The following is a 21,907-nucleotide window of genomic DNA, read 5'->3' as shown; positions in this document are numbered from 1 at the left end:
TGTAGCGTCTCCATTTCATGTTATGACAAAGACCACTTTTGGGATTAAGGTCTTCTGAGGCCAAAGGATGTTCAAGCCTTGTAGATGGTAAGAATTACAAATTTAAAAATGTGAAGTTTAGTATCTCTGTCTGCTGAAGAACTAGAGATGATATTTATATAATGGAAACATGCTAATTGTTTCTAATCACTACCTCAAGAAATGAGAAAGACAATTAATTGCAAGTGCTATTAAAGACAGAATTTATTTCACATATCAACTGCTGTTATAAAGATGCAGCCTTTTTTCTAAGCTAGTCAGCTAGGTATTCTTTACTGTGAGAGCATGTGTGTGGGGGTGGTGTGTGCAGAGAGAGCCTGATGATCAACTTAGACTTGTTGCAGAACTTGTACGGAACTACAGATAGGTTTGATGAATCCAACCCTGCATGGCCTCTAAGAAGCAATTTCAAATCTTTCTTCTCTACCAAAATTATAACTGCCAGGAGTCTCTTGATTATCCTGTTCTTGAGAAGACTGGACGCCTATTATCAGATAAGGAACTGTGAAAAAGAGGATATACTTTCAGTTCAAGTGAAATTTCTGAATTTAATGAAAAAAACCCCAAATCCTTATCCTTTACTGTTGTCAGAGAGCATGTGTCCTTACAAGCAGGTATGCACGTAACATGTTGCAATTTATGGTTAATTCACTTTGAGTGTATAGAGCTAAGAGTATCCAATTAATTGCATTACTAGTGGACTAATACACCCAAATTGTGCAATTAACTAAACAGGGGAGAATACAGAGCTTTTCAGTCTCATAAATGTTGCCTCAGTGCCCCAGTCATCAAATGCAATCTCTTTGTTAATGCCAGATTATCCTTGAAGGATACAGGTCAGATACTAGTTGTTTTACTCAGCTTTGAAGCACTTAGACAGAGCCTTGTACAGTTTAAAAAGGTTCAGGATTCCTTTTTCCCTTTTTTTTTTAATGAAGCCTTAGTTAATTCCCCACAACAAATATGACTCTATTTTTATTATCCAACCAAATGCATCAAATCTTTTCTCAGATTTTCATTATTTTAATCATCCAATCTACTATGAATGTTCCATACATAATGTTCAGAAGCTCATTAAAATGAACGCTCATCTTCTTTTACAAAGAAAGTCTTAACCTCTCCTATCAAGGCTTGTCCTGCTCTGCACTAGCGTGACCTCAGCTCGAGTCTTGTGTACAGTTTTGGGTGTCACAGTATAAAAAAGACATTAAACTATTAGAGAGAGGGTCACAAGGATGCTGAAGGGCCTTGAGGGGAAGCTGTGTGAGGAGAGGCTGAGGACACTTGGTCTGTTCAGCCTGGAGGAGACTGAGGGGAGACCTCACTGCAGCTAAAATTTCCTTGTGAGAGGAAGAGGAGGGACAGACACTGATCTCTACTCTGTGTGACCACTGACAGGACCCAAGGGAATGGCCTGAAGCTGAGTCAGGGGAGGTTTAGGTTGGACACCTGAAAAAACCTTTTCACCCAGAGGGTGTTTGGGCACTGGAACAGCTCCCCAGGCCAGTGGTCACAGCACCAAGCCTGACAGAGCTCAAGAAGCGTTTGGACAATGCTCTCAGGCACCAGAAATTACTCTTGGGGATGGTGCTGTGCAGGGCCAGGGGTTGGTCTCAATGACCCTGATGAGTCCCTTCCAGCTCAGCATATTGTATGATTCTATAAGCATATACAGCTTTATTACTAGCATGTATCATGTAAGAATTTTTTTTACACCGGATTTTTGCTGCTAGTTCTATGTACTTTAGCTATTTTTAATGGTTGAATGATCATATTTTTATCATGCATAATTACTTTCCTGCTAAAAAAAAACCCCGAAATTTTAAAACGTGGATGAAAAAGAAGGTCATCGCTCTTAAAGAAAGCATAGCTGTGGAAAATTTCAGCCCATACAGTAAATTTCAATGGCTGAGAACAAGAAATAGTGAAAATCCTGCAGTTTTTTTCACAACATTTCACGATGCTGTAATTTCGCAGCAGTTAGTACGGTTTCTTTTGTTCAGCTTACTCCAAGTGAGGAAATAATGGTTTCAGATTAATATCTTCATCAGAAGCTACCTTCATGAAGCTAAGTATGTCCCGTAGAGAGACTGAATGTTTACTTTATGCTAAATTCCACATATAATCAAATTAGGATTAATTAAAAACTTAAGAAATGCAGTAAATATTTATTCTTCAATGATGCAGCCAGGGAATCTGTGCTATTCTAGCCTTGTGCAGTTATTGGCATGTAAGATGGTAAAGTCCATCCAATATATGAACAACTCTGTTCCACCTTTAAAAGGCTCCAATTTATTATCCATTATTTACATCAAAAAGCCACTACCTGCACTACTACACTGCACATACTGAAGTGTAGCTAAAACAGAATTTGAAACTATTAACTAAGCAAAATACCTAAGTTATGTTTTCAGGCCACAGTGCATAAGCTGCCATGAAAATTTGGACTGATCCATTGAGAAACCTGTTCTGGCACTGCCAGTGGCCAGTTCTTATTTTTTCTCTTTTTTTTTTTTGACCTTTCTCTGGAACACTGCTGTGATTTCAGCAGGGCAGTGCGCAACCTGATTGTAGCTAGTTTTTTGTTATATAATAGAGAGAACAAAGAAGACTTGCTAAGTACAGCATAACCATAGCAAAATCAGAAGCCACTCCTTCCATGAAATTCTATTCTTCTTTCATGTTTTTTAGTGGCTCATTAATTTTTGAAATTTTCCATGCTTGATCTCTCACCAGAAGTGCTTTTTGTTTTTTATGGTTGACCAAATTTGCCTTTCTGCTTCTAAGCTGTAAGAGAAAACAGGAAGGGAAGGGGACAGGGCTAGGGGAGGGAGGGTGGAAGGAATGAAACAAAAAGGGAGGCAGGAAAAGTGAAAAATACAAGTAATTAGGGTGCCACAACTGCAAATTGCTGTTAGCAAAATAAAGTTTTTCAATGGAAGGGTATTAGGCTTTACTTTTGGAGAAATGCTTTCTTTAGCAGTAGAAACAGATGAAACTGCTTCTGATCTCAGTGACTGATGTGTCTGTACATGCTTCTGTTTTCTTAAGAAAACACAAGTTCCATACTGGCCAAGATTCATGTTTTGACTGCCACTGTAGTCTAGGAATAATTCCCCTACTTTTCCTGTCCCACATGGCAGATTTTTGCAATACATTCTCCTCTTGACATTTCAAAACTTACACAGTGTAAACAGGCAATGAAGAAGCCAGGGCCCTCTACCTGCATTCCAAAACACAAGTTCAAAATATAAAGGAAGGCCTCAGACGACATCTTTTGTGAGAGAATTAAGTAGGTCCAGAATCTGGAACTCAGACATGGGCTATTAAATTGTTAGAACAATCATGGTTTGGCCTGATTTTGACTATAAGTATCTAGCAAAGACCAACAATTTTGGGCAGCACTCACCATTGCCACTTGAGAGTCTGTAGGAGGGACGCTACTATGGGACTTTCACTACAGAGATGTGGATAAACTGTGACTTGGCAAGGCTTTGTTTCTTTACGACTGTTTTAAATATGGAACTTGATGGATTTTGGCAGTGGATTGTATGACATATTTTCCCTTTCCAGCAAAGCACAGGATTCAGTAGCACAGACAGTTCACCACAGACCTATTCTCTCTTTATGCCTCAAAACTTGCAGAAAAAGAGACTAGCCTTCACCTATCTTTCCAAAAGTACAGATGTCATGCTGTTGGATGTTATATACATAGCCATATCTATATACAAACATATAGACACATAATCAGCTCCATTCCTCCAAAAGCAGAGGGTATTAGAAGTCATTACTTGGTAGCACTGAATATTACACAGATTTCATCACATACCAGACTGCTTCACCCTTACTTTTCTTGTTTCTTTTATCTTTTCCGTTTATGCACTCTTCTCTCTGAGTTTTTCAACTTGCTTCTTCTCTGGGTTTTTTTCCTCTCCTTTCAGTAGAGGATATCAGCCAACATCCTTGAGTGGGTCAGGCATGAGCAGAACCCAACAGAAGACAGTCTGGTGTATATTCCCATTTAGCAGCTACTTCTGCTACCACAGGATGAACACAGCCCTCGTCCCACACTAGCAAAGAAAATCCCAATTGCTTCCACACATCACATCACATAGCATAGCACAGCATAACTCCTAAAACTAGAATACAGACTACAGTTTCAACAAAAAAAGAATTTTTTTTTTAATGGCTTGCATAGATAATATTCCAGCCACCTTTAGCAATGATGCTACTTTACAAAATGAAAGAAAGCAACTCTCCCTTTGTGGTGACTTTTGGTGGTTTTACCTGGATAGATGTGTAGTTAGCAAGTAGGGAGAGTAGAAAAAGAATTTCACCCAGGATCATTTTAGTCCAGACACTGCCTTTTTTAAAAAGTGGCAGAAAACCAGGATTTCCAGTCACCAATAAGGGTATATTTTTACTCTTTGATGGGATTTTACCCTCTGACATCCCTGTGTGGCAGTGATTCACAGACTGGCCCTGCATAGACTGTGGATCTGCTTATTTCCTTGTGCCAGCCTAATATAAATTTAATTATTCTGGACATCATTGACTGTGGTAAAGAAGATGAAATGTTATAGAATGGAAAGAGCATTTCAACACAGAAACAGCAAAGACAAGAAGTTTTTTCACAGCATGAAGAGCTGTTCAAATACTTTAATCTTACCTCTCTGAGAGGATCATTGAGCTCATTCAAAATATTTTCTTCATCAAAGATCTTGCCTTGGTAGCGATGCTCATAGTAATCATGTATCTTCTGGCGCATTTCTGCAGGTAATTTGTGGAATGACATGTACTGTTCCACTTGTTTGTACTGTCAGGATAAAAAATAAGGAAAATAGCCTCAAATTTTTGCTATCTAAAAGCACCTACAAAATACAAATTCATTCATGTGTCCACTTAAGCTTTACACATTTTATAAAGATAACATTTTTTCACATGTCAGAAAACCCTCACACAAATATTAATTAATGTAATATTACTCGCATGACAACATCTCTATAAATTACAGAAACTACCTTTAGGAGCAATGTTAATATCCACACGAATATATAAGTTTTAGAAGTCAAATCCTCATACTTTTCATACATCTCTAAATTCCCAGCTGTACAGGAGCTTTAAAAATACACCAACACGATTTTTATCTCATGCAGTAGACAGGAAAGCTGTACACAGTCTGTAGCACTGCATTTGGGGAGAGATGAAGGTGTGAAATTTTAGAAACTGTATTACTAAGCAACATATTAATGTTGTGTATGCTTAGGGGGTTAAAACCTGTGTAGAAAATGAAGCAGAAAACACTCCTCAAGAGGGATGAAAAGAGAAAAGTAAACTAGAAAAATAGGTGTGGGATCAGGAAATATAAAATGACGGAAGAAAAAGATACCAGGATCCAGGAGACTAAGAGGAGCTCACTTCATTTACCTTGTATGTTTGGTTTCTTTGCTTTTAGTAGCCTTCTATCCTATATTCTGTGAGTTTGGGGTTTTTTTTATTTTTTATTTTTGTTTGTTTGTTTGTCAACATACTCATAGTTGTACTGTACTAAACTACACGATAATCTAAGACCCAAAAAATGGACAATTTATCTAAAGTGCAAATGGACAAATCCACCACAATAAGATTTTTTGCCCCTCACAGACCCCATCCTTGTCTCATCTGAAAAGGATAAGGCACTGAGGCAGAGAAGGATAAATCTCATCTCAGGCTAAAAGGTGAATTAAAACTTGGCGGAAACTTGATTCATGCATGTAAACAGTCTTAATTTATTTTTTGTTAGTTATTTCATGCTTAATTAGGGAACTGAAAATGCTTTCAATGGCAAAGCCAATGAAGTCCTAATTAGGACTGGCATCACTGTAGAACAGTTAATTAAATGTATAATGTACATGCCTTCTATGTGAACTGCAGCACATATCCTTTAACTTACATAGCTGAAGACTGCTCTGTCTTCTGGAATTGAAATTAACTTTTGCTTTGCAAAGTGGCAAAAGACTCGATGAGGCCATGTGTACAACATACGTTCCAACAATACGAGGAAAGTAATTTTTCACGGGGCTATTTAACAATGTAGGATGAATGTGTTTGAGTGATTTAACCCCTGCACAGTCATTCTGCCCCTCTGCAGTAACAATTCCTCACCCACATCCTTTAGATGTGTGATTTAAATTTGCATGCTTGCCATTGTTTTCTGTTCTGATATAAAGAAATTTTCCCCTATGTTTTGGGTTAGAACCAGACATCACCATGGCCCCTAGGACAGAGGCTGCTCTCTCTACACAATTTTATTCACACACAAATGTGCTTAAATAACAGTAATAATGAATAATCCTGTCGAATAAAAGAAATACATTCATTCTGATGTATATTACAAGCAAGCTGGAAAGGACTTTTGTACCAGAATGACCTTGAAATAGAGAAAATTTGAGCTACAAGGAAATTGCTTGGGCAGCAGTTTCCACTTCTGCCTTTCATTAGTGCTTTTACTTGAATGGGGGCTTTCTCCTGCAACAGTAAGCTGTTTTCTTTAACAAGATTTATGCTTACACATGAGAATTTTAGGGAAAAAGAAAAAAATAAAACTAGGAGAAATGTACTACTTATCACTGGTGTGTCTCAAATTACTCAAATTAGTAATATATGGAATAATAGGCACAGCTGAATATTAGCACCCTTTTCTTTAAAAATCTATGAAGAAGTTAAAGACTTCCACAATTCCTAGAAGTTTATAACCATCTAATATAATATCAAGGTTTTTCTATATCTAAATATCTGAGTCTGTGAGTATACTGGTAGTATACTATCACTGGCTCTTTAATCAATATTTTCTTAATATTTCTCAGTGTGTGATTTTGGCTTATTTTCTGTATCATTCACCATTCTATTACTCCCTTCCTGACCTTCTGTTCATATGTAGCATTACCTCAAAACTTTTATGCTGCCCTCTTGTTCAGTAACTATATCTTTCTTTAACTCAGCACAAGAAATAATTACTTTTTCAATTCCTCAGAATAATGTGGGTATTCCACGTTAGTTGCCACTGCAGTGTGTCACATGCCAGTCGCAAAAAAAAAGTGCTGAAATGAAGATACAAAGAGAGCAAGATCAATATGGTGTTGTTAAATTTATGTAAAAAATCAGGAATTTGTCTAAATTAATTTAGAAGAGTATTTTTTTTTGTGGGTACTACAGATATCAATAATGTTTAAAAATAAAGGTATTTTTCACTTTTATGTAATTATACTGGGTTTTATTCCTGGGGCTCTTTTTATGCATTAAAAAAATACAAATAGCTAAAGAGCATTGAAATATTTTCTGGAAAAGATAAAAGGTAAAAAATATTTAAATTTTTTCATTAGTGTTTCGAATCCCTTAAAAATATTATAATTCAGTAGCTTCTTGATTTTTCTAAGTATAATTGTAGATCTCAGGTGGATAAAATTGTCAATAAATTTAAATTTTGTTTAAAAATTATCTTTAATCATATTCGAAATGGCTGTAACCAATCCTGAGCTACCAACATTTAAACTTGCATTTTTATATGTGAGAAAAATAATTTCTTTCTAATAAGTCTTCTCATTACACTGTGTTCTCTCTCTTTTCCCCTCCAGACTTAAAATTTTGGTTTGCTTGGTGCTTTGTTTTGGGGTGGGATTTTTGCTACTTTTGTTTTGTTTTCTTGTTTTCGTTTATTCCGAAAATAGATGTCTTAATCCCATATTCATAAAAACACCTCTGGTATTTATTTCATTTGTGTAAAAAAACCTTTCAGAAACACGGTAAGTCCCCTCAAGACTGACTTTCTTTTTTTTTCTTTTATTTCTGGCTTTTTGTATGTCATATGAGAAGCACCAGACTACATTCAAACACAAAAGACTTTGCTAGCCCCCCTGCTTTGCAATTTCTAATTGCCTTTCCATCCTTGCTCCTGCAGGCAGCACTTGATTTTCCAGGAAATACTATTTATTAAGGGACTGCACATGTTCATATCTAAAGGAATGTTCCATAACTGCTACAAATATTTATGCCTGGTCTTTTCAGTACCATTGAATCAAGTAAATACTGTGTTGCTGACCACTCAGCAACTTTGTTTTTTTAATTAATTGACTTAATTGACTTGTTTGTCCTAAAATGAATACATATATCAGTGTGATTTATATATTGCACTGCCATATTTTCAGTAATTTATATCTGTTTTATATTCATCAATGAAATGAAAATGCCTGTACACGCTACAGAATTGCTGATATATGTAACAGCTAAGTGGCTTTCAAAGTTTCAAAGTAACATTCCACGTATTTTAATGCAAAACACCCAGTAATAATTGAATCTTGTTGTTTCAGACATAATCTTATTCATAGGCTCTTTGTATGTAGCAAAATCCTACTAATGAGGTCCTCCAGCAAAAGGTGAAGAGTATGACATTAGTTATACGGGATCCGGAATGGAATTGGTTAGTAAAGTACAGTTATCCTTAAAAAAAAATAGGTATGGAAAAAGGCAAAGGAGAAGAAGAACGTATTGTGCATAACAATTTGCAACTGAGGCAGGGAAAATATTTTGACATTAATATAATGTTATGTCACAATACAGAAAAAATCCTAATGAAATCAGTAAAACAGAAACCCCAGCGTTGATCCTTCACAAGATATTTTAGTATATATGTTGAGCCTACCAGTTCCTTTCTTCATAAAGTTTTGTAACTAACTAGTTGACCTTTTTAGCTGAAAATTTTCTTGGAGTCCTAATAATCTTTACTGCTCTGCTGTTCTGTCCATGATACAATAAATGATATAAAAATTTGAAAGATATGAATCGTGTCAGTTAAAATCATGCAGCTGATTACCTTCATGTACCTGGAACTGGTCCCACCTAAACTAACTGAATACTTTTCAAGCACAAGTGCTAAAGCCAGATTTGTCCAAAATGTCAACACTCAACAACTTCCATAATTGGCTAGTTTTTCAAAGCACCGAGGTCCCTGTGCCATCAGTTGAAAGTCCAGCTTGAACAATAGGCCTTTTGCATTTCATGTAATAATTTTGTCCTCAGCAATAGAGCCTCATTTCTAAGAAAGTTTCCCCAAAAAACTAAGCAACTACAAATAGCATTTTACTGAGATTTATAGCCAGTCAAAGCCATATCTTTAGAAATAAAAAGTTCAATGAAATGTGGAAAAAAAAAATCCTATATACTGATTGCAAATGTAAAAGAAAGCAAAGATCATTTGTGAAATCCTTCTACTGAATCAAGGAAGTTCTGTCCCATAATTTAGATGTAACAAATCCATTAGTACTCTTCAAATGGTTTGAAAATACTTGTGTACCAGGTACGAAAGAAGAATCTAGGCAGCATTAAAAAATGCAGAAGATTTAACTCACTGAGGAGTAGGAAGAGGGGGAATTTGATCAAGATGAAGCCTTTCTAAGTAACAACCAACTGTTTCAAGAAGTTCAGCAGTACTATATATAGTTCTGAACCTTATTTTAAATTTTGGTCTAAAGATATTCCGATGTAGTTTAAATCAACTAATGTTAGTAAAAAATTATCTAGCAGTTTCAAAAGATCCTGTCTCTTGGTATATCTCTCTGGAGTGTTTATAGTGAATTAATTATGTCTCTTCCCAGCTTCATGCAGGTAGTTGATTCTGCTTTTTGTTCAGACCAAAGCATTTTTGTTCAGAGCTCTTCTGGCATTCTTCTCTTTCACCTGTTCTAGTTTGAGTTCATTTTTATCCACCTGCAATTACTAGAATAATTTACATTTTTCTAGTAATACACAGTATTTTAGAGGAAGTATTACATAGTATTTTAGAGGAAGTAGTTCATACTGATTTCTTTCCCATCTATTGGAAAACCAAGACACATTGAAAATGTTTGCAGCCATTTTATGAGCAGCTTCAGCACTCACATTCCTCATTTTCTCCTTGCCATTTACACTCTCTTCAGTTCCCAATTTGTAACAGCAGCTTGTACTAGTACCTGAGTCCTTGGATTTTGAAGTTTCTGAATTTCATCTTACATACTACTACTTCATTGACTATTACTATTACTTCAATTACTTCATCTCTTAAAATCCAGTTCATTCTCTTTTGATCTTTCTGTAATATTAGCATCTGAAGCTTTTCACCATCCAACCAACCTTTATACCTACAAAACCATTGTTTAGCACAAGCCTAATGGCAATATCATGCCTTTAGATACTTTTCTACCACACAATCACAAATCAATTAGGTTGGAAAATTCCCCTGGGATTAACCTGGGATTATTTAACCTAAAGCAAATCAGTTTTGTGTAGGTGACGTCTTATGATCTACATGGCAAATATCTACACAGAAGAGATGCCAGGAACATCCTGTACATCCTAATACATAAACGATTTTCATATTTGTAAATTTTCATCAACTACTATGTTCAAAAAATCAAGCAGATCTAAAGGCAGCAAACTTGACTATCACCAAAACTAGATTTTGAACAGAATCTTTTAGAATTATGAAATTAAGACTGTTTTCCTTCTTTGCTAAACATCTTAAAAACTGTGACTTACCACAAAAATTGGATACTTTAGCTTAGCTTTCCCTAAGTCTCTAATTGAAACCAGTTATCCTGACTGTCTCTAATATACCGAGGGGTTATTAACCTCATTCCAAAATTCATTTATTTATATAAATTTTTCTATAGTCATACATGTAAATGGTCCAACAGATCCAACTGAACTTTCATGTTCCATTATACAGCCTTACAATTGTTCTTTTACAATTTCAGCCTTAATGGAAGAAAGTGAATGTTACAGGGAGGCACTGATGAATCTTGAGTTACCAAATGCCAGATGAGGATTTTTATAGACTCACAGAATGGTTTAGGTTAGAAGGGGTCTTAAAGATTGTCTTGTTCCAACCCCTTTTGCCATGTATTTGAGATTTATAATAGAAAAAAAGCACATGGGTGCTCTGTACTGAAGGGCAACAAATGAGGCTGGCCCCAGGTTGAAGTATGGGAAAGGTAATTGGTATGCCAACACATCAGTGAATAACAGCTGACAAAATGCACCAAAGTACAGAATGGTCTTATGTATAAAGAACTGGATTCTTATTTAAAAAAATAAATTAGAAAGTTTCCACCTTTTTAAGTTTTTAGTACTGATCAAACCGAGGATTCAGATGACTGACAGTTACCGAGCCTTTAAAAAACCAGATTATCTTAACAGGTTTTTCAAACAGGCATTGAATAAAATGGACAGCCCAAACACTTTTGGAGTATTCTAATAGTTTTTTAGTGGTAAATTGTTTCTATAAACACAGTTTAAAATATATATATATAAAAAATTTCCAGTATTTTTATGACAGCTCACTGGCTTTACACGTCAGAAACTGTTGATATCAAAGTCCTTTTTCTCTGTGCTATTGTGCTATAAGGCCTTGAAACAAACTGAAGGAGCTGAGGAGCTTTGACTTGTCTCTTGTCCTTCACTGCTGAGCTCAAGGTTTTATTTTCTGATTACAGATTTTTATTTATTTTCCAGTGAAGAAAAGGGAGAAAGTATTTCTGAAATAGTTCAGGACTGAGGGGAGGATGGGGAAGAGGCCCAGGGAATTGTTTCAAAGCACATAAACACTCAATTTAACAATTTGCATATTCATAGAGTTTTAGGCCCCTCATTTCTCTGCAGGAGGTGGGTTTGTTCAAGGAGGAAAAATTTTGAGGAAAAGAGGGAAGGTTCAACAGGGATCCCATGATACAGAACAAGAGGGATGGCATTTGCAACAGCTGTATAGCCAAATACAGTGTAACATGGAAGCTACCCAAAGCAAAAAGCAAAATTTTGTAAGGTAAAATATGTTGGGGTTTTGTTGCCATTTGTTTGTGGTTTTTTGTTGTTGTTGGGGTTTTTTTTGTTTTATTTTATTTTGTTTTGTTTGCTGGTTTTGTTTGTTTGGTTTTGTTGTTGGTGTGGGGTTTTTTTAATGGAAAAATAACTTTCTTAAGAGTGTTTAAAAATTAATGGTTTTCATGGAAAACTTTGCTTTGTGGAAAGTGTGCTTGTGATTAAAATTATCTGCCTCCCTCTCAAGCAGCACTAATGTTTAGCTCCAGAGATAGCATGAGCTGTATGGACAGGGACAGAACTGAATGATGATCACACATTTTCAAGTTGCAGAAGGGGAGAAGCTTTGCCATATTAAAGGCATGAGAGGTTTTCTGCTTCTTTCTCAAAATTATTCAAATGCATGGTAGACTTGGAAAGCAAACAATCAGAGAATTACACAAACTATTAAATATTCAGGAAACTTCAATTTCCAGTTAAACATTAAACATATTAAAATAATATTCTGGTTTATAATTGACAGTAATGTCTACTACACTTACATTTGGAATTCAGCTGAGTGTTGACTTTTCACTCAAATTACATTGAGGAAGACATTTAAAAAAAAAACAAACTGAAGTTTCATCTGACTAAAAATTCACAGGCAATTAATTTTTAAGCATCATATCTATATTTCATTTGTTGAAATTTGTTTCTGCACAGAAGGATAAATGCAAGTGCAATGAATGACTACTGAAAAATTATAAAGGAGAATAATTTTTCTCCATATGAGAAAGAAGTAATATAACTTTCTAAAAACAATCTTTCAGCAAAAGATACTTTTTAAGAATAAAGGAATACGATTTGCAAAATATACAAAGATCTCAGAATGAAATAATTTCCATTTAAAAATATTATTTTGAAATCAAACGTTATGCACTTTCAGAGCTGCTACTTTGCTAAAACACTCTATAAGCTTTTTCAATTAAACTCTATTCTATTATGCAATGCTGTTAAAATGGTACATATAAATTACATTATTCCTCCCCCAAAAGAATGTGTGGCACATATCCCTCTTTGTATGGTATCTTTCTCTCTCTCATATAAAATAATGAATTAATTTGGTTTTTCACTCAATCATTTGAAAAATTTAAAATACTAGATTGTTTACAATCTTTTAAGATTATCTCAACTCAGTATTCAATAGTGCTAACTCCCTAGCTGAGTGCACAGTTGGGTGGCTGAGTATCACATGATTTTTCTTCAGTTTCCTAAATGAATAATCTAATCTGTATATGTAAAAATAATGTCTATTAAAAAAAATCCCTGAGGCTCTCCCAGAAAGAATTTGAATAGTATTAGACAATCACAGACACCAGGCTATACTTTTCTCTACTTGCAGGAACTTCCAATCTAACATCATAAGTGGGTTCTGTGCTAGAATAATAATAAAAGACATTAAGTTGCAGATTAATGGGAAAGGAATGAGAATTGTATACCTTATATTTATTGGCTATTTAACAAATTTTCAATTTTTCTTGTCACATTCTGAGAACCTGGTTTTTTTTCTTCTTTAACTCCTTAACATATCATCAATGACAAGCATTACTCCTGACACATAGCAGTGGTGTAAATGAGGTAAAACCAATATTCCTGCTCAAAAAAGATGGGCAACCCATATTTCCAGCCCTGCCACTGTTTAATTGTGGGAATCTGGAGAGGGCCTGTAGCTACTGCAGGATATTGTTAGATGTTTCCTCTCTGTCTGATACTGCAAACCATGCTATTTAACGAGCCTGTCATCTGGATGATATAAGGTCTCCAAAGTTGTTATGTGTTCTCTGCAGTCATTGCCAGCCCCACAGTCCAAACCAACTGTTTGTGTGCCTTGACTTGCAGGTACAGACCCACACAGTAACACACTGGGTCTGCTGCTCTCTCTTAGCTGTGCTGGTGACTCCAGCCTGGAGCTCAGATCCCAGCAGCCACAATGAAGTGGAGAACATAATCACTGATACCTCTCTTCTACCATAAGGGAATCCTCATTAACGAGGATTCCTTATTACTGCAAGGACCTCACGTTATGTAAACACAAGGACCTACTGCCCCTGGGTCAGAATCTGAATGGTTTTCAGATTACTGGGGGACAGAGAGGAGAGAAAGGCCAAGAACACCTTCCCAAGCTACAAGAAATTCTGGATAAATGTCCCTTAAAGTGTTTAAACTCAATGTCTGTTCAATTTCACCTGCCATTTTAAATCATGATCTTCAGTAGCTGCCAATATGCATTTCCTATTTCAAGTGCTCATTCTCTTACACAGAACAGTTTTTTCACCTGTACAGGAGTGGACTTGTTCATTCTAATATTAATAATATTAAATTAATATATTAAATTAATATTAATTAAATTAATATTTAATATTAATACTATTAAATTAATATTAATTTAATATTCCTAATATTAGAAATAATCTCTTTAGGCTACTGATTCATACATGCTAGAGGGTTTCAGCCTGTTTTCAGGCACTTAGCCATAGGGTCTCTTGCTCTCCAATGGAAATTCAACCAGGATTCAGGAAACACTGCTGTTCCCCTTACACAGCAAGTCTGGTGTTTGTATAGCTCATCCTTTTATATTCCTTTTCATCCTTTCTTTGACTGGTATTACTAGAAAAGGAAAGTAAGGTTTTGCACGTTGAAGTATCTCTATGCTTCAAATGGAGAGAAGACTCCAATTCCTGTCCTTCTCTTGCATGTTTCCCCAGCCACCCTGGAAAAACAAGCTATATCCATTTCAGAAACACCTCTTGTTTATGTGTGGTCCTCTGGCATACAGTGGCTATTTCATGAGCCAGCTGAATTTTTTATCTGACCACCAAGGCACCAAAGGACACTCTCTAACCAAATATTTGGTCAGATCTGAAGTCTGCACTAACTTTAACTCACAGGATGATTACCTGTGATGATAATTCCAAAATGAATAAGCCCACATGGTTCTTAAATTACCAGAGATCTGGCTGCACTCAGAGAAGACACCAAGCCGTGCACATGCCAGTCAAAGATTTGGTTATCTTGTTTCTGTAGTGCCAAAATAATAAGCTCAGGTGTCTCTCCCACAGTCACTGAAAGCTGAATTTATTAGGGCTCAAGAGATATTTCTACAACCTGTTTTCTTTACTGATACTTTTTTTTTTATCATACAGATATTTGCACATAAAGAAAGAACAGTTTATAATCAAACACAGATCAAAACAAAATTTAAGTATTCCTACTGAATGGTATGTTAATGGAAAGTTAATTTTTATAGTTCCTTTATCATGAGATGGAACTGAAGTGATTTGTTTAGCCTAAAAGCTATCATCTGTTTACCATCTATTTTTCACTAATTACCCCCCAAAGAGTACTGTTGCTTACAAGAATGCTTTAAACTGTCATTTTACTTACAAGCAGTAATTAAGCATTTCCTTTCAATTGCTACAAAATACACAATCTCTTATTATTGTTCCTTTCAATTAGTGTAATTGAGAAATTAATTAAGTTATAGGGAGATTTCTGAATATGATTTGTTTTCTTAGACAGCTCTTTATCTTTCACAACTTTGCATTATACTGCTTTAAAAAAGGGAGTGAAGCAGCATGAAAACCAGGATCAATTCCTCTGAACAGAGGCAATGACAGGACTCTGATTTAATGAAACAACAATTGGAGCCCCAAGGCACAAGAAGAAAAACATCTCTCCATGCTACTTTTGGTGAAACTGTATCAAGTTTAAGGCAAGATGACTTTCTTTCTTAATGAGAAGGATACTGTAAAGATGACAACTTATTTAAAAATATCAGATATGCTGTAATGGCCTCCTTAGAGTTTCCAGTTTTGAAGTGAAATTCCATACCCATCCAGCCATCTTCTACAATTTTCCTTATCTTTTAAACAACTTGAATTTCTCTTTTTTTTCCTCTTCCCCCTTTTTCAATTTACTGCACCAGTAAGAAAGAATATGCATTAAAATCAGTGCCTAGAGGCGAGGATCAGGAGGCAAAAGGAGTTATTCCCCAGACAAGCAGTCTAGGGAAGCAAAAGAGATCAGCTCATCTCTTCTGGGTCACTTCTTCAGTTCAGTTCTGGGCACGGGCAGCAGTTTGTGCAGCTCCAGGATCCATGACAGGGACATCTGGACTGAATGCTTGGGCACTTGTCAGACACCTATTTCCATTCCAATGTAAGTTTTTTGGAGATGGAATTGGAGTTCAACTCCATTCTGATGGAGTTTTTTGAGTTTAGTCTTCTTACCAGACCTGGTTTCCTCAGGCATAGGCTTCACCTCAACCCACTGATCGTGCCACACAGAGAGATTGTGTGATGCTAAATTCTGGGTGTCCCACAATGCCTTTTGCTAAATTGGCATGCTTAGCTGTGAGCATCAGCACCCACAGGAAATTCAGTGATTTCAAGAAGCAGCAATTTAGAAAAGTAATATAGAAAAATGTGTAATTAGGTTGAAATTATGTAACTTTGTATCTATTGTTTAATAGTTGCAATGAAAAGAAGAAGAAAGAAAGTTTTATTAACAGTGTAATTGTTACATCTGCTTGGTGTTGTGCCAACAGCTATGCTACTAGCAGCAACAGCACACACAAGACAGGAACACTGGCACAATACAGCTGCTGATCCCAGTAATTTTATCTCTGATAAAACCTAATTATGGCTTCCCAGCTCTTTTTGTAATAATTAGTGAAAAATGCCAATTCATCAAAAAGAACTTGCTTTTTTTATGCACCCATTTTCACATTTTTCTTCTATGTCAAGACACTTGCACTGCAGTAAGTTTATCATGCATGGGAAGGTCTGTTCAAAGCTGAAGGGAGAAACAAAGAGATTCTTCAGTAAGTAAAGTTGCTCAGTTAAAGGATGAATTGTTTTTCTTGACATCTGATCAGAGATCCAGAACTGAGGCTTTATCCCATTTCACAGCAGTGTCTTAATGATGAGGAAATGGGTCCTCCAGGCTGGGCAGGGCATCTCCCAGTGTCTTTTCTACCTGTCTATTACATGTCCATCAAGATAAAGACAGAAGATTGTCTTGTTCCCTGTAGGGATAAAAATAGTGATGTAGATGATCACATTTCACCTTGCTTTTCCAAGAATGCATAATCACTAACACAGAATTAAGGTGGTGGGAAGCACAGAGTCATCCCATGCAGATGCTGCTCGTGGGGAAGAAAAGCCTACACAGGGCCATTGGCTGCAATTCATCCACCTCCCTGTGCCTACCTCCTGGAGGCATTTCACATGTAAACACCTGAGTCAATGTCAGACAAATGCAGTCTCAGATTTTTTAAGACCGATAGGAGCTTAAAGGAGACAGAGAACCTCTGCTCTGAACTATTGTTTAGTACCTGCAGTGTGAAACCTTGCATATTTTATTTGAGCATACAGCTAGATACTGTAGCATGACACAGAGCCCTTCCACTTATAAATGAGACTTGAAGACTATAATTTGTTTTTTAGATCATCTAAGACTCTTTGTCAAACTGCTTTGTCTCCAGCTTCATCTAACAACTGAGTTTAACACACAGTATCACACAATATTCATGCATTCTTCACCAATAACTGCAACAGTCTTGGCGAACTGCTCTTCAGCTTCATGCTCACAGCTGCTTTGTCTCATTCCTTCTGCTAAACTATCCATAACCTTCTTTTCCTTACCTTACTTTTTTATAGTCTTGAAGTAAACACACTTCAGAGACATCCTTAGGGAAATAAATTTACGGCATCTGAAGGCTTCTCTGATAAACGACAGCCACGGCAGGAAAGTAATACTCCAAACAACCTTTTGTACTCTCCTGAAGAGCATCATTATAGACCTGACGATTCCAGAGGAATGACTGAGCAACAGGATGTATTCTTTTATGTTCCAGAATTATGGAACTTATTCACTAGGTACAGGAAAAAAACCCTTCAAGTTTTAACGACTTAAAATATAATTTTTAAATTAGAATAAGAATGAGGCATATATGAGAACTACAGGCTCTATCAGGGATGGACAAGCCAATGAAACATTCTGCAAAGAACAAAATTTTATAGCTTTCTTCAAAGAAATAGAAAAATGATTCCTGTAATAGTTCTGGTTAGGAAGACATAGTTCAATGCATCAACCATTAAACTATCCAAATGCATAAAATCTTACATAAAGAGTAGGTCTTATTTTTCATTCTCCAAAACAATGCAAAAAGTTCTTAGTAACAGTGGATTGCTTCCCACATCTCTATGGAGATTTAACTGTCAAATTGATGTTGATATTGCATTTCTGTGCTGATCCTTTCTGCAGAAACATTAGGGAAAGGCTTTTATTCAGTATAGCTAGGTTCATTCAAAAGTGAAGTCACAGAGCTGTAACAGTTAAAGAAAAAGAATGGAGCTTCTGTGAAATAATACTCTATTTTCTTTTTCCCCTTCTTTCAGAACAAGAAGGAGAACTAGAGAGAGCTTTGGAAAAGTGGGTAAAATAACTCTAAGATGCTATGGAAAAACCTTGAAAGGAGTAAAAGGCTAAAAAATGGTTCTTAAACAATTCTACAAACAAATCTAAATACCTATGGATTCCTCACAGTTTCTTTCACTTGAAGGAATATGGGTTATAAAGTGCATATTGATTTCTTCCTATCTTAAGTATTTTAAGACCACTTTGCTCAGCATCTGAAATTTTAGCAAAATTTACCTTAGTTTTAGAGTCGAATAAAGGCTGTTTTATTCCCAGGGCAAGGGAAGCAATTTGCACTCCAGTACCACTGGCTGTGAGTATGATAGTCTGCCATGTTTTTAGGGCCAGTTGATAATTCACTTCCATTCTGGACTAGTCCCCCAAACACCATTACCAGCACTGGCAATGGTGTCTCACGGAAAGGCTGCAGTGCAGGACCCCTGCTGAAGCTGAGAAGGCACCTGCACAAGGTAGGGCTCTTCCTGGCACGAAATGCAAAATAATTGGTTTTGTTTTAAAAAAAAATGTTTTTGAAAGGGTGCTTTTTTCTCTTTTTTTTTTTTTTTTTCCCCAGTTTTTTAAACATGTAATAGATAAATAAAAGATCACCAGGCCCTTTTTCATTCTTCCAGAGATATTTGGTCTAGACCACAAGGGAAACCTTGCAAAGAGAACAGCAGTGCACCCCCCAATAAAGCTACACCTGGGCTATGTAAAAAATACAGGTAACGAGTTACTGAGGCAAGAAAAGCCTTTTCGTTTGTATTTTGTTTTTAAACTGAAACTGAAAAAGACCTGGAAGAATTCAGAACATCTTCCCAATAAATCAATATATTTTGAAGCTGTACAGACAGTGAAATTTTGAGTAGTCATAATCAAATACAGCACAAGGGCTCTGAAATGCTAATTCTTGAGATGTACAGAAACAGAATATTTCTCTGCTAAAACTTCAGTGTTACATAAGAATCTCACTATAAATAATAACTAGCTAACAATTAGGTGGTAACCTAACGATTTTAAAGGCTAAAGCAGCAACCACTTCAAGTATAAGCTGGCACTTCCTTCTGTTCACAGCACAAATTGATGGCTAAAACAGAGGCTCTCTATGCCACCCAGGAAGAGTATGTTAGAAATAGCATATAATGTAAGTTGTAATGTTAAACTCTGTTTTGAGCAATTTTCTGCCTTTAGCCCTGGTGTGTAGCAGAAATCCAGGCTAACACATTGAGGAATTGCTGCAGGCAGAGACAGCTCATTTTCTCAGCCTGCCTGATTGATCCCTCCTCTGCTCAGAACTGTACTGCAAATTCTAAAGCCATATGCAATGTGGCTTACACCTAATATTAATGGATATGCCACAGCACGGTGCTTTCATTATTCACTTTTTCCCCCATCTTTTTTCTCCTTTTTCACATTATTCTATGAAATTATATCACTGCACCTTTCTCAGGAAGCTCTAACTTTCTTGGTGTTAAGTGACACTGAATCATTTGGAAAATGAAAGCTTTCTTTTCCTGCCATAGCAAGCACGGTGCAAAGTTTAGATGAGATTTCTAAACCAGACAAAATAGATTGTTTTTGCGGAGGGTTTTGAGGGAGAAGAGGACAAATGGTCTCTGCCAGATGCAGAGACTGCCTTAGAAAGTGATATGGGGACTGGGGGGAGTGCTGGTAAACTGAGAAACTATAAAAGAAAAACAAGGAAGACTTAAGGTTTATGTCTGTCCCAAATAATTTCTGATTTTGGCACTATTTTACAAGGTTATACTATTCTCTACTATCTTACATAAATCATAAACTTTTGCAGAGCAAGAGCCTGTTTCTTAAATCTTTTGCAAACAAATCTAAACCATGATCTTTCAGCAATAAAAAAGTATCTTTTCATTTAATGAGTTACACATATTGTTGGTTTTCTTATGCTACTGCTTTTCATTCAGTTCACTCAACTCTGACTGTTATAGCTTTGTTTTGAAATCAATGGACCAATATAGTTCATTATAGTTTAAAATCTCTTTTTTCCCTTTTTATACCAGTCCATTTGCTTCCTTTCAGATTTTTTTCCTAGCAACACTGCTTAAAGAGTAAATACTGTTGCCTGCCTGACAGATGCACCTGATGGAGCAGGGATTATCAGATGCTATCTTGTCTCTGGCCATGCAACCCAAAACTTCCTGCCTGGCTGAACTGGGTAATGTGATATAGTAATCCAGGTAATCATTCCATTGATCATCCTCACTTCAGTTCTCTTCTATTATAGGTGGAAATAGAAAGCTCATCTCTTTCTCTTTGCTAAAAATTCAGAGTGTGTGTCAAATGACTTCCTAATTTCTTTCAGATAACGTCATGTAGTGCCTTGCTTAGCCATCAACAAATTCCTTGATACAAGCTCCTCTGTGGATCACAGTTCCTCCCTAAAACAAGTCAACATCTTTTACCCCTGCTGCAGTCCCTGTCGTTTCCTTCATCCTTACTTCCTCACATATTCTTTGGCTCCTGCCATTTCAAACTGGTTTTTCCTTGCAGGCACAGCATAGGAAAAAGCCAGAGATGCCTTTCCACTTCCTGTGTTACACTGACCAGCCACCTTCTGGGGCTCTCTGCCTCAGCTTTCCTTTGAGTTAGCCTCTGGTGTCAGCGGTGCTCCTGGCTGAGGAGGGGCCAAGTCCATCCTCTGATGCTGCCTGATGATGCCCAAACACGGGCTGAACAACATCTAACGCTGTGCAGGAATAAAGCAGCAACAAAGACAGATGGGCTCTTCAGCCAGGTGATCACCCACTCCTCTCTCTTACTTACATTCCCTACAAAATCAGGGGAAACAAAGGCCTATGCCTAAAACAGTGTTGAAAAATTAGCAAGGATTGGGAGGTACCCTATATAGGAGAATTAACTCCATAAATTCTAGTTATAAACTCCTTCATATGCCTAATAAGAAACACCCAAAGACCTCACTTCTCATTTAAAAAAAATTCTCAGTGTTTTCCTCAAAAAGTTATAAAATTACTTTTATATATACATCAAATTCTGAAGGAAGCAGGCATCCAGTGCTGCCCATATTAAACGGCATGTGACTAACAAATATTTTGTGTAGAAGGAGATTGTATAGATACTTATCTGAAAATTACATGTTCCTAATCCCAACCTGTGAAAATACAGCAGTGTCAATTTTTATTTTAAAAGTCCTTTTATTATGCTTAAGTAAGTAGTATTTAGAAAAACATTTTTTGAAGGTATTTTTTCTTTTTTTTTTCCTTTGGTAGCAGAAAATGTAAAAGGTAGGTCTAGTGTATTTGTATATGTATAAAAACAAATGGATATAAAAGCATTCTATTTCTATATTTATTACTGCTTCTCCTTTCTAATAAAGTTTTCTTGAATTAGCGTCACAATATTTTTTCAAGATTACTAACCACGTGGATTAAACTGTTAATTTAGCACACCAAACAATATAAAAGGGTTTATAAAACATTCTTTTGCAGAGAAAATGTTTTGTCCATTCTCCTATCCATTGCACTCCAAAGCATTTATAAATATTGCATGTCTTATTTATATAAATTATTATGTTCTCATATATATACACGCA

At 36.2% G+C, this 21,907-nt stretch overlaps 1 protein-coding gene across 1 annotated transcript in view; it reads right to left on the bottom strand.

The window, feature by feature from the left end:
• HCN1 (hyperpolarization activated cyclic nucleotide gated potassium channel 1) overlaps positions 1 to 21,907 on the bottom strand; it is a 192,558-nt gene that overhangs the window by 38,353 nt on the left and 132,298 nt on the right. The window contains exon 5 of the mRNA XM_014884290.2: positions 4,709 to 4,855. Within this exon, the coding sequence (XP_014739776.2) occupies positions 4,709 to 4,855 (147 nt within the window). The remainder of the gene's footprint in view (positions 1 to 4,708; positions 4,856 to 21,907) is intronic.

Source organism: Sturnus vulgaris, chromosome Z, assembly GCF_052056855.1.
Source record: "Sturnus vulgaris isolate bStuVul1 chromosome Z, bStuVul1.hap1, whole genome shotgun sequence".
NCBI classification, from domain to species: Eukaryota; Metazoa; Chordata; class Aves; order Passeriformes; family Sturnidae; genus Sturnus; species Sturnus vulgaris.
The sequence above is the reverse complement of the archived record's forward strand: the minus strand, read 5'-3'. Positions and strand labels throughout refer to the sequence as shown.